This window comes from Xenopus laevis, chromosome 6L (genome assembly GCF_017654675.1).
Source record: "Xenopus laevis strain J_2021 chromosome 6L, Xenopus_laevis_v10.1, whole genome shotgun sequence".
Taxonomy (NCBI): domain Eukaryota; kingdom Metazoa; phylum Chordata; class Amphibia; order Anura; family Pipidae; genus Xenopus; species Xenopus laevis.
Window position 1 is genome coordinate 124,328,312 of NC_054381.1, and position 15,993 is coordinate 124,344,304.

At 38.8% G+C, this 15,993-nt stretch overlaps 1 protein-coding gene across 2 annotated transcripts in view; it reads right to left on the minus strand.

Moving 5' to 3' along the window:
- Nucleotides 1–274: 274 nt before the first annotated feature.
- nsmaf.L (neutral sphingomyelinase activation associated factor L homeolog) overlaps nucleotides 275–15,993 on the minus strand; it is a 50,888-nt gene continuing 35,169 nt past the window's right edge. For both annotated transcript variants that reach the window (XM_018268019.2, XM_041566433.1), the window contains exons 24-31: nucleotides 9,547–9,614; nucleotides 8,755–8,822; nucleotides 7,817–7,940; nucleotides 7,393–7,476; nucleotides 6,227–6,377; nucleotides 5,350–5,452; nucleotides 4,166–4,275; nucleotides 275–2,232 (exon numbers count right to left, since the gene is read on the minus strand). In XM_018268019.2, the coding sequence (XP_018123508.1) occupies nucleotides 2,138–2,232; nucleotides 4,166–4,275; nucleotides 5,350–5,452; nucleotides 6,227–6,377; nucleotides 7,393–7,476; nucleotides 7,817–7,940; nucleotides 8,755–8,822; nucleotides 9,547–9,614 (803 nt within the window). In that variant the 3' untranslated portion in view covers nucleotides 275–2,137. The remainder of the gene's footprint in view (nucleotides 2,233–4,165; nucleotides 4,276–5,349; nucleotides 5,453–6,226; nucleotides 6,378–7,392; nucleotides 7,477–7,816; nucleotides 7,941–8,754; nucleotides 8,823–9,546; nucleotides 9,615–15,993) is intronic.

Below are 15,993 nucleotides of genomic sequence, written 5' to 3' on the forward strand. Positions count from 1 at the left end.
TCACTATCCTTTCAGCATCTGTTTCTCTTCATTCTGTCTTCATGCAGCAGTTGGGTGTCAGATATTCATTGACAGTTAAGGTGGCCATATACTATAAGATCTGCTCGTTTGGCAACATCGCCAAATGAGCGGATCTTTTCCCCGATATGCCAATAACGGCAGAGCTATATCGGGGGTAATCTGAACGAACGGATTACAAGAGTGCAATGGGCTCCGCCGGGTCGGTCGGGAGAAAAATCAAACCTTCCTGATCAATATCGTGTCCAGATATCGATTGGAAAGACCCATCGGAAGCCCCCATACACGGGCAGATTAGCTGTCAAATTGGTCTAAACAACCGATATCGTCAGCTTTATCTGTCTGTGTATAGGCACCTTTAGATCCACTATATCTTATAGAGGGGGGGCTCCTATCCTAGCAGATGTATTAGACCTCACTCAAATAACTGATTCCAGTACAAACAAAATAACTGCCTTTTGCACAAATTCTGCATGTAGAGAGACATGATGTCTGGTGATTTTCTCTTGCCTAGATTGGGGGGGGACACAGGCACCAGGGGGATGAAGATCCTGAAGGATTGAGGAAGTAGGCGGGGGATGAAGCCAGAGCCGGAGGAGGAGCCACTTTAAACATTTAGTGTCCTTTCTCCAAGCAACAGGCGCTTCATCCCCATGGTGCCTGTGTCCCCCCCCAATGTAGGACTAGAGAAAAAGGATTTAACGGTAAGTACAAAAGTCTACTTTTAATAGAGTGACTCCCAACTGCTGCATGAAGACAGAATGAAGAGAAACAGATGCTGAGAGAGGGATAGTGACTATAAACTTGATTATTTCAGAAACAGTACAGAATATTTCATTGATTGTATTCAGAAAGTTTCCTATTTCAGTATGAGGAAACATATTACATTCATGTTTGCGATAGTTCCCCTTCAACTGCCTATTGCAGAGCTGGGCAACATCTGCCCCTCCCTCCCCCCAGCATATGACTAAGAGCTGAAGTCTTCCAGAAGCGCTTGAGAGTTAAAGTGCAACGACAGTTGCTCAATACTGATGTTCCTATATTCTGCAGAAGCGTGTGTGTGTGTCTGTGTGTGTGTCTGTGTGTAGCTGGAGCATGATTAAAGCTGTGGCTTTCTATCCACTCATTTTAGCAATACTTGTAGCAATACTTATTATTACACAGCCTGCCCCTCCGGCACACAAACACAACCTTCTCTATGATTCACATATTAAAATATGTTTAGAACTTTCTAAAATACTCAAGGGTTTATAAATAGGGGCAGATTTATCAAGGGTCGAATTTCCAAGTAATGGGGGTTTTTTTTTTTTTTTGAACTCCCATAACTTCGAAATTCAAATAGAAAAAAACCCATCAAAAATTATTCAAAAAAATCGAAGTTTGGGTGAATAGGCTGTATTCGAATCAAAGTTTTAGCGCATTCGATTGAATTCGAATCAAACTATTTGCCCCAAAACACTTCGAAGTCCAGCGAATGACTCCAAATAGGTTCTAGGAGGTCCCCAATAGGATAAAACAGCAATTTTGCTGGTTTAGATGGCGAATGGTCGAAGTCTTTAAAGAGACACCGTGCATGATAAATCAAAGTTTTAAAGAGACAGTACATGATACATTTCGAATAGAATTTTGGCCTATTAATTTTGACTTCAACCCTTGATAAATCTACCCCATAGTGTTGAATGAAGACAGGACCTTCAGCAATGAAACACAAGCTGCTCACAATGTGAACCCTGGACTGCTACACCCTTAAGGCAACAATCTATTCCAGATATCACTTGTATGGCTATTCTTGCCTAGAGTAACCTCGTGTAATTCATACTTCTGGGATATGATTGGCCACAATAGGTGTATATATATATTGTATATATATATATGTATCTCACACTAGTGCTGATCACTGCAATCATGTTTCCCTTCATTTGCAAATCAATGGCAACCCTGTGCTTTAAACTTGGTCACCTATTAACCCTCTTTCATTGCACGTATGGCCTTTTCTTGGGCTGCAGACATCATAGTGGTAGTGAGTGAATAGTTGAAGGCCCAGTCCTTGAAGCAGAAACGATTGCACAGAAGGGTTGGGGAAGTGGGAAGTAAAATCTTCATTCCTGGGGTAAAGTCGTCAGTAGAGTAATTTCCAGAACAGAATCTGTCGGTCCATTCCTCCTGTGATAATGGTGTTGCACGAATCATTCATCCATATACAGGTTACAGCATCTGCACAAAGAAACACGCCTTCTATTTAGTGAATATCACAAAGAACAGAGATGCTGATCCTGTTTATACTCTAGTGTCTGCCTGCAGTTAAACTGTATGGCCAAGTACACAGTGCTGTTATGTTATTAAAGGAGAACCTAACCCTGCCTCCCAGTACTAACTGTAAGTGGGTTTGTAGCAGAGGGAGGTGCTACAGGTGACTAATCAGTAGTCCTTAAAAGAGAATTCAACCTGTAACAGAAAAAACCCCTACCCTACGTAGACCCCCCCTCCTCCCAGCCTACCTGGTACCCGGGTCAAACGCCCCTAACTTTTTACTTACCCCTCGGTGCAGATTCTGTCCTCAGGAGTTCAGGGCCACCATCTTCTTTTCTTCGTTAAACTTCGGAAGCAGACCGTCGTTTTCGGCGCATGTGCAGTTAGAGTAATATTCCGGTCCCGAATAACTGCACATGCGCCGAAAGTTACGAGAATTTCCGTCATTTTTCATGACTTTCGGAAATTTTCGGTACATGCGTAGTTGTTCGGCACCGGAATATTATTCCTCGGGAGTTCACGGCCGCCATCTTCTTTTCTTTGTTAAACTTCGAAAGCAGACCGTTTTCGGCGATTTCCCGAACAACTACACATGCGCCGAAAATTTCCGAAAGGCGCGAAAAATGTCTAGAGGATTTTTGTAAATTCTTGTGACTTTGGGCGCAAGTACAGTTGTTCGGAACCAGAATATTACTCCAACTGCGCATGCGCCGAAAACAACAGTCTGCTTCCGAAATAATAAAAAGAAGATGAAAAGAAGATGGCGGCCATGAACTCCAGAGGACACAATCTGCACCGAGGGTAAGTAAAAAGTAAGGGGCATTTGCCTGGGTACCAGGTAGGCTGGGGGGGAGGGTCTATGTAGGGTGGGGGGGTAGGGTTTTTTTTTTATGTTACGGTTGAATTCTCCTTTAAAACCCAGGCTGGTCAGTCTCTGAGAATCTCTAACTGGGAGAGACACACAGAGAGGGTCTGGTATCCTGACGGTAAGGATCCTATGTGCCAGTACACACACGGACACTCATGGGAAAGTCTGTAATTCTGCTGTTTTTTGTTTTTCTTGAACAGATACTGCTGCTGAAAGCTATTTTTGTTGTTTGGAAAGAAAAACTGCCTTTATTTTGTACCTGTCTTCGGTCTTTTTCAGCACGATTCAGATTCGGCCGAATCCTTCTGCCTGGCCAAACCGAATTTGCATATGCAAATTAGGGGCGACGAAGGATATGGAGTGACTTTTTGTTACAAAACAAGGAATTAAAAATTTTTTTATACTAGGGTAATTAGGACCCTAGCAACCAGACTGCTGAAATTGCAAGCTCGAGAGCTGCTGAATAAAAAGCTAAATAACTCAAAAACTACAAATAATAAAAAATGAAAAGCAATTGCAAATTGTCTCAGAATATCCCTCTCTACATCAAAAGAACAGTTCATTTAAAGGTGAACAACCCCTTTAAGTCATTTTAAACAATTTTAAAAATGCAGACTAAAACCACCCCGTGCGACCTCTTTCTTTAACTTTGGAAAAAACGGTAAAAGATAGAAATAAGAAAAGCTATTAAAAAAAAAAAGTCTATTTCTGAAAATAACGGAGCTGAAAAAATGTGTTTGGAAGAAACCAACTCATTAAATACATATACTGGTGACTTGGCCTGGGGGGGGGGGCTGTCGTGTAGGGGCACCAGCTATTGCTGTAAGTAATACATAAGTGTCAGATCATCATAAGTGGCTGATGTTGACAGTTCAGTTATTCTATAGCGTTTGCTTCTCAGGAGACGTCTCTGGGAGCTGAGCCTTCCTAACCCTGAACTACACGGAAGGTGTAAAAGTGATCACAGCAGGGGTAACAAATGTCATGAACTATTTCAGGAAGACATAGATATGTACAAATGATTGCTACCTGAATGTCCTGGTACTCGTTCAGTTATTCTTCCTCCCAGCAGGTCCCAAACCAGCAATTCACCCGAATCATTCCCAGACAGAACTGTGTGTCCATTCCAGCAGAAACACCTGCATAAAGCAATCGCATCTTTAATGGGCTTATACACTTACATTTAAAGGAGAAGGAAAGGTTAAATCTAAGTAAGCTTTATCAGAAAGGTCTATAAAAATACAGCAGTAAACCCTTAAAGTAATGCTGCTCTGAGTCCTCTGTCAAAAGAAACACCCCATTTCTTTCCTTCTATTGTGTACACATGGGCTTATGTATCAGACTTCCTGCCTTCATCTTAAACCTCCTTGCCCCAGGCATGAGCATGCTCAGTTTGCTCCTCGTCCCCCCTCCCTTTCCTCCCCTCCCTACTGTAATCTGAGCTCAGAGCTATAAGTGAGCAGGGAGAGACTCAGGCAGGAAGTGATGTCACACTAAGCTAATACTGCAGCTGCTATCCTTAAACAGAGAGCTTCTAGAGCTAAACATTCTACAGAATAAATATAGCATTCTAGCTTGCACTATTGCAGCTAATCTATTGGCAATAAAATCTTTTTCAATGATAAATAAGGTCAAATCGTGGATTCTAGTTTGGTCGGACTTTTTTTTACTTAAAAAATCAGATTTTGATAAATAACCAACTTAGTCATTGTTTTGCTTTAAACAAAAACTGAAATTGAAAGTAAAGTCCCATTCTGCTTCCTGGTTCTGATGCGCTGACTAAAACACATTTCCCAGTCCACTGAAAAGCCTCTCTGTCTCTTACTTCCAGCTATAGCCTTTGTTAGCCTTTTAGAAAGGTACAGTTCATTATATAGTAAATGTTGACTTTAATTTAATTTCTGTGTTTGTCCAGTTTTGTGCCAGAAATGACAGAAACCATAGATATTTCCTAATTAAAACAATAGGAAAAAAGTGTGTTCAGCACAAGCCGCATTCATTGTGTTCTACAGAGGGATATATTTCAAATCACAGGGTTCCTTCCAGCATGCTGTGCTCTGCCTGTTTACTTGAACCAAACTACTGCTGCTGGGTGCAGGAAATACTGGGTTCAGGAAATACTGGGTGCAGGAGATACTGGGTTCAGGAAATACTGGGTGCAGGAGATACTGGGTGCAAGTAGTTTGGTATGAGGTTCACATGGGCCATTTTACCTCTGCACTTCTCCAGAAGGTAGAGAGGAGATGAGCATTCCTGTCTGAACATCGATGACCTTTAGGCAGCCGTCTTCACCAGTTGACAGGACATGTCTGTTATCTGAAAGAGAAGAATTTTACATTATGTGTGTTTAAAGGGATACTGTCATGGGAAAACATGTTTTTTTTTTCTTCAAATTGCATCAGTTAATAGTGCTGCTCCAGCAGAATTTTGCAATCGAAATCCGTTTCTCATAAGAGGAAACAGATTTTTTTATATTTAATTTTGAAATCTGACATGGGGCTAGACATATTGTCAGTTTCTCAGCTGCCGCCAGTCATGTGACTTGTGCTCTGATTAACTTCAGTCACTCTTTACTGCTGTACTGCAAGTTGGAGTGATATCAACCCCCTCCCTTTCCCCCCCCCAGCAGCCAAACAAAAGAACAATGGGAAGGTAACCAGATAACAGCTCCCTAACACAAGATATCAGCTGCCTGGTAGATCTAGGAACAACACTCAATAGTAAACACCCATGTCCCACTGAGACATTTTCAGTTACATTGAGAAGGAAAAACAGCAGCCTGCCAGAAAGCATTTCTCTCCTAAAGTGCAGGCACAAGTCACATGACCAGGGGCAGCTGGGAAATTGGCAAAAAGTCTAGCCCCATGTCAGATTTCAAAATTGAATATAAAAAAAATCTGTTTGCTCTTTTGAGAAATGGATTCAGTGCAGAATTCTGCTGGAGTAGCACTATTAACTGATGTGTTTTGAAAAAAACATGTTTTCCGATGACAGGATCCCTTTAAGAATGTTGCACGAAATCATTGTAAAGGAACAGCCACACAATAATCTCCTGTATAAGCAGAAAAATCTCAGGTTTGCATTACTCACCAGGACTGAATGCTGCTTCATACACTGTTCCATTGTGACAAGGAACCTGATGCAACATTGTGGCTGATCCAAGGTCCCAGAGGCTCACGGCACCTTCTTTAGTCCCCGACACCATTATGGACCCGTCAGAACTCAGACCGATTGTGTTCACCTACAGAGCAAAATATCATTGGTTACAAAAAAAAAAATAATTTCTGTTTCTTACAATAGAAAACCTGGGCTGGGTTTGAGGAAACAGACATGTTGTCACTGACACCTGATCTAATTGGCTGATTCCAGCAATTTGCAATGCACTAATGGCACGCAGCTTGCTTGGGTTGTTTGCAGCAGGAAAGAAAATATGTGTTCCAATGATATTTTCATTGCTTAAAAAGAATACAGGGAGATATGCTCTATTATGCCCAAACTTGTGACTATAGTTGCACTGAGATCCTACAGAGATAGCTATGCCAGTGATTTAATGTGTTAAGAATGTCAGTATCCACTTAATGTTTAACATTTAATCAGGGTTTGTATTGAAACAGGTGCGTTGTCTATTTTATTCGTTGTCTATTCTGTTCACAACTGAAGTGCAGGGTCATGTAAAACATGAGAATACTTTTAGGTGGTTATTTATCAAGCTCTGAATATCTGAACCTTGAATAATTCATGGTTTTCAAAGAAAAAAAAAAACTTTCGAGATTTATTAAAGTCCGATGGTCTAAAAACTCAGAATCCGAAACCCAGGCATCTAAAAACTCGAGGTCAATGGGGAAGGTCTCTCCGATATCTGATGACTTTGTGGTTTTTGCGCAAAAAACTATGAAAAAAATCGTAGATTTTGCACAAAACTCTGAACAATTTTAGGGCAAAGCTCCGAAGTCCATAAGGTCCATTCAGGCAATTGGAGTAGCTCGGATTTCTAACTTAAAAATACTGAGATAAATTCGGACCTTGATAAATAACCCCCTTAATGTCACTTTTGTGCACACGGATAAAACCAACCAGGCCCGATTTCCTGGGTATTACATGGGTAAGATGTGGACTGGTGTGAGTAGATTTGAATGTCTGTATTTTCTATGGGAACAGTAGGCTGCCCTGTGCACATTAATATTTCGATAAGATATATATAATATTACATTAGCCTTACAATAAACATCTGGACTGTGTGAGTAATAGGCACTTACACCGGCCTCATGCTCTAATTCCGCCAACAGATCAAAATTGTTCCGTTTTGTACCAGAAACATCAGCAGGAACACAGTTCCACACCTGCAATAGACACAAAATGACTAAATAGATACATTCACCTATAGTGATAAAATATATAGGAGACAAAAAGCAAGAATATTGAATGGAAACAGACATTTATTTTACACCGTCCCAGCTGAATCCTGTAAGTCACTGCGTCTTTTAATACAACGGTCAAGTCCAAATATCAAATGGAAAAGAATTCAGAAAATCTTAATAAAATAATAATGAATGGAAATGATCAACGATAAGGAAGTCCTCTCTGACTTTTAATATTAAAAAAAGCTAATAGTATTACCCCTCTATAAATAAAATAAAACTTCCCTTTTCTTTAATGTGACCAGAGCTCAGTGGTACCAACCTTCACAGTGGAGTCCCAGGATGCAGTACATAACCGGTTATTACACCACTGGATCTTGCTTACGGCATCATCGTGTCCCATTAAAGTGTCTTGTCTCCTCCCAAATGCAATTGAATAAAAATAGCTGAAAGTATAAGAAACACTATGAAGGACATATAAAACAGAGTCAATATAATTCATCTCTGTGCTCAGGGCTTTCACAGATGCATTATATTTGTCAGATTGGTGGATGAGGGAAGGCATATTATAAAAGGGGATTATGATATGTATTATATGTGTGTATAAATACGGGCAGTTATCACAGCAATGAGACAAAACCACGGGGTTGTAAAATTGTAAGTCATCAAATTAAACTGAATGGCATGTGCATGCCAAAACGTCTTTATCGATTTTACACTATTTTTTTTCTGGTCCCCTGAAAGACGTAAAATGTATAATTAAAGGGTTTGTTCACCTTTAAATCAACTTTTAGTATGATGCAGAGAGTGATATTCTGAGACAATTTGCAATCGGTTTTCATTTTTTATTATTTGTGATTTTTGAGTTATTTAGATTTTTATTCGGCGCCTCTCCAGTTTGTATTTTCAGCAGTCTGGTGGCTAGAGTCCAAATTACCCTAGCAACCATGCACTGATTTGAAGAAGAGACTGGAATATGAATAGAAGAGGCCTGAATAGAAATATGAGTAATAAAAAGTAGCAATAACAATTAATTTGTATGTAGCCTTACAGAGCATTTGTTTTTAGGTGGGGTCAGTGACCCCCATTTGAAAACTGAAATGAGTCAGAAAAAGAAGGCAAAAAACTATAAAAAAAAATGAAGGCCAATTAAAAAGTTGCTTAGAATTAGAATTCTATACCAGACTAAAAGTTAATTTAAAGGTGATCCACCCCATTAATAAATACATAAATATGTTGATAAAGAAGTTTGATACTCACACGTTGTTGTCCCAGGACGAGCACATGACCGTTGTATCTCCAGGTAACACTGTACAGGATGACAAAGCCTAGGGAGAGAAACCAAAATGCATAAGCAATATTTCGTTTATCGGCCATGGAATTATCCACACAGAAAGGAATAAAGGATCCTTAAAGGAACAGTAATACCAAAAGTGAAATTAATGAAAATATAATGTACTGTTGCTCTGCACTCTGCCCAGTAAAACTACTATAGTTTATATAAACAAGCTGCTGGGGGCAGCGCTTCAAGATAGAAAAAAGGAGAAAAGGCACAGGTTACATAGCAGATAAAATATTAAACACCATTGTATTGAACAGGGCTTATTTAAAGGAACACTAACACCAAAAAATGAAAGCGTTTTAATGAAAACATCATGCAGTGTTGCCCTACACTTGTAAAACTGATGTGTTTGCTTCAGAAACACTACTATAGTTCATATAAACAAGCTGCTGTGTAGCAATGGCGGAAATTGAAAAAAGTCTATATGGCACAGGTTAAATAGTGGATAACAGATAACACCATTATGTTCTACAGAGCTTATCTGCTGTGTAACCTGAGCCTTTTCTACTCTGAATGGCTGCCCACATTGCTACACAGCAGCATTCTATTTTTGTTACTTTAAAACACTTTCATTTTTTGATGTTACTGTTCCTTTAAGTGAGATTTAACCTGTGCCGTTTCTCCTTTTTTCCAGCTTTGAATGGCTACCTCCATCACATAGAAACCAGAAAAAAAACACGATAAATCAAGAGATACTTCAAATACTTTACCATATTGGAAAATGAAACACTTCTTTGGAGAGATTTCTGGTTTGCAGAGAACATCTTTAAGGTTGAATCTGGAACAAAACAATATTATGATCGTATTTCTTAAAAACTATCCTTAAAAATCATATCAAAACACAAAAAAAGTTAGGTTGTGGGAACACTCCAAGGTTAAGCGAATAAGTAAGTACAATGGAAGGGCTACTGATCTGGACAAGTTAGTTACGAACATACAAAAGAGAGGGGTTTGATCGATGCACATTCCCTGGTCCCGTTTCACTAGTTATTTAGTATATGTACAAGTGCGTGTATTTTTAAAAACAGGGGTTTTTAGCTACAAAGTTATGATGATAAAATCGTCTATTGCCTATTTAAAGTGGACCTGTCACCCAGACATAAAAAGCTTTATAATAAAAGTCCTTTTCAAATTAAACATAAAATCCAATTTTTTTTTATTAATGCATTCATAGCTGTTAATGTCAGCTGTCAATCAAATACTGCCTGCCCCTTCTCTATGCAGGCAATTCATTTCATTTTCAATTCAGCACTTACTAAATGTCACTGCTCTCCCCACATTCCCCCCGTTCTCTTAACCATTCAATTAAGTAACCAGTGCACTGGAATGGACATCAGGTCCCCCATTCTGGTGCATAAACAAGATTCTGAGATGATACAAGGCTTGCCTTAATAACAGTGTCCACAAAATGGCTCCTGCCTGCTTGATATAATTATGAGTTCCCAGACTGAAGGAAACAAGATTCAAATAATTTATACAGTGTAATTAAAGTTTATTTTGCTTGATTAACATGATTAAATAGAATTTGGAATATTTTTTTTCTGGTGACAAGTCCCCTTTAATTCCAGTATTACATTAAACAGGCTGGCACCTCCCTGCATTTGATGGGAAGAGGGTTTCCTAACCTGAGCATTGGTCTCACAGGTGTAATCCTCCCTCTTGACGTGGTATGGTGGCTTGACACTTTTATGTTTATATATTTAGAACTATTAATGCTAAATGACTAATGAAACAGGGGACCAGGGTAAATCATGTTACTGTCACTTCAATCATTTTGATACAGTCCACCATAAAAGCCCAGGCTCTGCCAGTGGCACAGAGAATACAGCAGCACTCGCAGCAGCACTGGATGTTTAGCAGCTGTAACAAACTGCTATGATTCCTTGAACAACAATTTAAAAAACAACCAATAAAGGGTAAGTCATAGCACAACTATCAGCAACTTCCTTTTTAGATCAGTAGATAAGAAAATAGGAAGACTGGCTGATTGATGCCAGTGATAAAATAGAAGAGCAACTTTTGGACTTCCCTATAGCAAATACAAACCAGCAAATCACACACATTAAGGGCAAATTCACATGTTGCACATTGTTCATTAATTTAATTCTTTATTGGTACAGGTATGGGACCTGTTATCCAGAATGCTCGGGACCTGGGGATTTCTGGATAAAGGACCTTTCTGTAATTTTTATCTTTATACCTTAAGTCTACTAGAAAATCATGTAAACATATAAATAAACCCAATAGGGTTTTTTGGATTTGGATTATTTGATTATAATGGAGTCTATGGAAGACAGCCTTTCTGTAACTCTGAGCTTTCTGAATAACGGGTATCCAGATAGTGGATCCCATAGCTGTAAAAGGTACTGTTTTATTATTACAGAGAAAAAGGAAATACATTTTAAAAATTTGGATTATTTGGATAAAATAAAGTCTATGGGAGATGGGCTTTCGGTAATTCAGAGCTTTCTGGATAACAGGTTTCCTCATAATGTATCCCATTCCTATACCAGAAAGCAATACAGATATCTGTAAAAAGAAAAAAAAAAAATAATACGCAGTGCAATTTGAACAATATGCTGAGAATTGAGAGTATCAGAGTTGGTCAGTATATCTCACATCAGGTCTACTTCTATACGCAGCACTGCACATTTGTATAATATATAATAGTACAGATTATTAACACTGCAACACATAACAAATAAACAGTGACAGGGATTATAAGTGACCAAGAGGCATATGCCATATACAAAAAACTATTATTCAAAGAACAAACATTTAAAGGGACACAAAATATTTGTATTTAAAACGTCCTTTTTTTTGTCTAATGGTAATATATATATATATATATATATATATATATATATATATATATATATATATATATATATAGTCAACTACAAGATATATATATATATATATATTATAAAATATAGGTAAAGGATCATTTATCTGAACACCCGTTCAGAACAAACAAATAATTCTTAATGTATTCTCTAATTAAATGAACCCTGTACTAAATGGTGACTAAACTAGTACAAAGCCATTTAAATAAAAAAATTATTATTTGTTTTTTTAATGTAGCCTTGGGCAGGGTGGTAAGTATTAACGAAAGGCATCTTTTCCTGAAAGCTTTTCAGAAATGGCTATGGGATATAATGGCTATATACAGAAAGCTCCAAAATACAGCACTGCTGTTTCCTAAAGAGTACAAGCAATTTTTGTTTGTACAGATTTTCTTTCATTTGGAATAATTAGACAGTACCATGCGCTTGATAACGAAGGTATTTTTAATATTTGTATTTTGTTAAGTAGCTTTAAAGGACAAGGAAAGTTAAACTAAAGAAGTAGCTTGAAATGTTGTACATGATGTTTTGTGCTTCTGTACCAGCCCAAGGCAACCACAGCCCTTTAGCAGTAAAGATCTGTTTCTCCAAAGATGCCCCAGTAGCTCCCCATCTTCTTTTCTGCTGATTCACTGCACATGCTCTGTGCTGCTGTCACTTACTGAGCTTAGGGAACGACTCACAATATACAGTACACATAGAATAGAAATGTCACAATACAAGGCTGATTAGTAATTAATACAGATAATTACTACATGACAGCACAGAAACCAGTGCAAATAGCATCAAAATGTAATAATCAACACTATAGCATCAGCTTAAATTACAAGACAACCTCATTTTCTGCTTGATAATTTGAACTATATTTCAGAAAACAAAACTGTAAGCCCATGTCCCAAGCATTCTGAATAATAGATATCTAGAACACACAAGAATTACTATATCCTTATAAACGGTGCTTAGTGATGTCATTGGTTATAATCGGAGCTTCAAGATGTCATTTCTGTCACATGACTCACTGAAACCTCCTGTTGCAAAATATGAGGATATTAGAAGTCACTTCGGAGTTCCATGAACTTCCGCCTCGTACTTTTATAATGTCACGAAACTTCTAAGCAGTGGCGTAACTACCAAGGAAGCAGACCCCGCAGTCATAGGGGGCCCGGGAGTACAGGGGGCCCAGCGAGGCCTGCTTCCTCAGTAGTATGCGCAAGTGCAGTGCCGGCCTTAAGACGATTTCGTCCCCCGCATCATGAAGGTAGCCACTAGCCAGGACAAGCTGTTAGTAATTGTTCCTCTTCCTCCCCCCACAACATTCAAAAGCAGAAGAATCTCTAAAGATCTGCGCCAGACCTGCTGCATCATCAATCACTGTGTGCGTTTCGTGCAACAGCGTGTGAGGTAACATTTTGTAATACACAAAGTTGTTTTTTTTAAGAGCGCACACAGTGATTGATGATGCAGCAGGTCTGGCATGGATCACATCAGTCAGGGTAGCGTCTAGTTCCTACCTTTAGAATGGACCTGACGTCACGGTCATGTGATCGTACCATGTGACCGCTCCACTGAGGAATTTCCTATTAGTGAGCTGAGCATCAAATTCAAGCATGGGAAAGAGGTAATGGTTCTAGTGGTAGGCTGCGGACTCTTGATAAGACCTGCAATTTGTACTGTACATTTGGTACAGGTTGCTACCTGTACCTTAGGTTTTCTCCAGTTCATTGTGTCGCTGGATGTTTGTAGGGTGAGGTGGGGAGTTGAGATTTATTTTAATATATGTGCGGAGGTTATTATCTATGAATCCACCACTGTGTCATCTTGTTATGAGTGCTGGGGGTATTTATAATTAAAAATGCTATTTTACATGAAATTGCCACTGCATTCATTCTGCTTAGTGTTTTATGGGCATTATAAGTGAAATTGCATTCGTGTTTTTTGTTCAGAACAATGAGAATTATAGGAAGAGGTTTAGAGGAAGAGCTAAAATAGATACCTTGCTATCTATATATTCAAAGTGGGCATAGTCTTACTTCAGCCCCTAAGTTTGCACATAGCCTTTACAGAGAGAGATGCAAAATTGACACTTTGCCATCCTTCTGTAGTTCTGGGGCATTTGTATGTGAAATTGACACTTTGCTATCATTCTATAGTTCTGGGGATATTATAAATGAAATGCTCCCACTATTCTGTGCAGAGGGGGCCCTAAAACATTTTTTGCAGGGGGGCCCTGGCATCCGAAGTTACGCCACTGCTTCTAAGTAACATATAATATCCTTATATTTTACAAGAGGGGGTTCTTTATTCACTATATAATACACAAAACCAATGAATATTCTGTAAATGATATCCTTATAAACGGTGCTTGGTGATGTCATTGGTTATAATTGAGCTAATGGATGTAATTTCTGTCACAAGTACCCCCTGTTGCAAAATATGAACATATTAGAAGTCACCTTCAGCCACGTGTTTTCATATGATCATACATCATACATATATTTTTCCATAGGGGTACTTTATTCACTATTAAATACACAAAAGCCATGAATATCTTGTAAATGATATCCTTATAAACGGGGAGTACTGATGTCATCAGTTATAAATGGTGAGTAATGATGTCATTTCTGTCACAAGACTCACTGAAACTTGTGTATTATAATAAATAAAATACCCCCTGTTGCAAAATATGAGGATATTATAAGTTATCTCGGAGTTCTATAACCTGTATAAAAACAGGTCATGGCATTCGGCCTCGTGTTTTTATATGGTCATGAAACTCCTTGGTAACTTATAATATCGTTATAATTTACAAGAGGAGGTACTTTATTCACTATATAACAGATACCATGCCTCTAATAGATACCCGACTACAGTTGCAGTGCTTTCTGTAGTTCCTAGAGAGGTGGAACTGGTTATACCATCAATGTAATGCCACAGTCCTGTGTCTTGTTCCTATAACCCTCACCTCAGTGTGACTATCCTATAAGTCCAATCCTCCTAAGGCCAATGGTACATATGACACTTTACTAAAATATACTAGAACAGGGATCCCCAACCTTTTTAACCCGTGAGCAACATTCAGAAGTAAAAGGAGTTGGGGAGCAACACTAACATGAAAAATGATCTTGGGTGCCAAATAAGTGCTGTGATTGGCCATTTATTAGCCCCTATGTGGATTGTCAACCTACATTAAAGGCTCTGTTTGGCAGTACACCTGGTTTTTAGGCAACCAAAACTTACCTCGAAACCTGGAATTCAAAAATAAGCTCCTGCTTTGAGGCCACTGGGAGCAACATTCAAGGGGTTGGAGAGCAACATGTTGCTCACGAGCTACTGGTTGGGGATCACTGTACTAGAAAGACCCCCTGCCTCCTGTCATTGATATAATTGAATGCAACCTGTCAGTGTATATCACAGTTGGTTTTCGGCCTCAAAAATGTAAAGTGGATGGTAGCAGCCATTTCTCCTAGTGGCATGGTGATAGTCTAAAGGAAATCTAGCAAGAGGGATGGATGAAGAATTCAAGCCTTATTTAATCAACATAGTGACCAGCCTAAAGTGGAAGGAAGAATTTCTTAGTTCCCTCCAGAGCCTATACAGAGGACAGGCTATACATATGTGTTCTTGCAAACTATTTATCAGCACCATTTTACAACACAACACACATGTTTTGTTGTTGATACCAAAATCAGCTTCCTGTCTGGCTTTTAGAGTCTAGGTTGTTTATACAAATTTCTTCCAAACAAAGGGGCAGATTTGATTCAATGATTTCATGGTTTATCACATGAAAACCACATTAAAGGAGAAGGAAAGCTACCAAAGCAGTTTAATGCCAACAGATTAGCCACAATAGCGCAAGCTATAACACTATATTTATTCTGCAGAATGCTTTACCATACCTGAGTAAACAGCTCTGGAAGCTCTGTTTATTTAGGATAGCAGCTGCCATATTAGCTTGGTGTAACATCACTTCCTGCCGGAGTCTCACCCTGCTCACTCATAGCTCTGGGCTCAGATTATAGCAGGGAGGGAAAAAGGAGAGAGGAGCAAACTGAGCATGCTCAAGCCCTAGCCCTGGAGATTTATGATGAAAACAGGAAGTCTAATACATAAGCCCATGTGTACACAATAGAAGGAAATAAACGCTGTGTTTCTATTGAGAGAGCACTCAGAGCAGCATTACTTTGAGGGTTTATTGGTGTATTTATATAGACCTTTCTGATAAAGCTTACTTAATTTTAGCCTTTCCTTCTCCTTTAAGCTCTATAGAAAAAGGTGGAATTAAATTAGGAAAAAAGCGTGCAATACAATCAA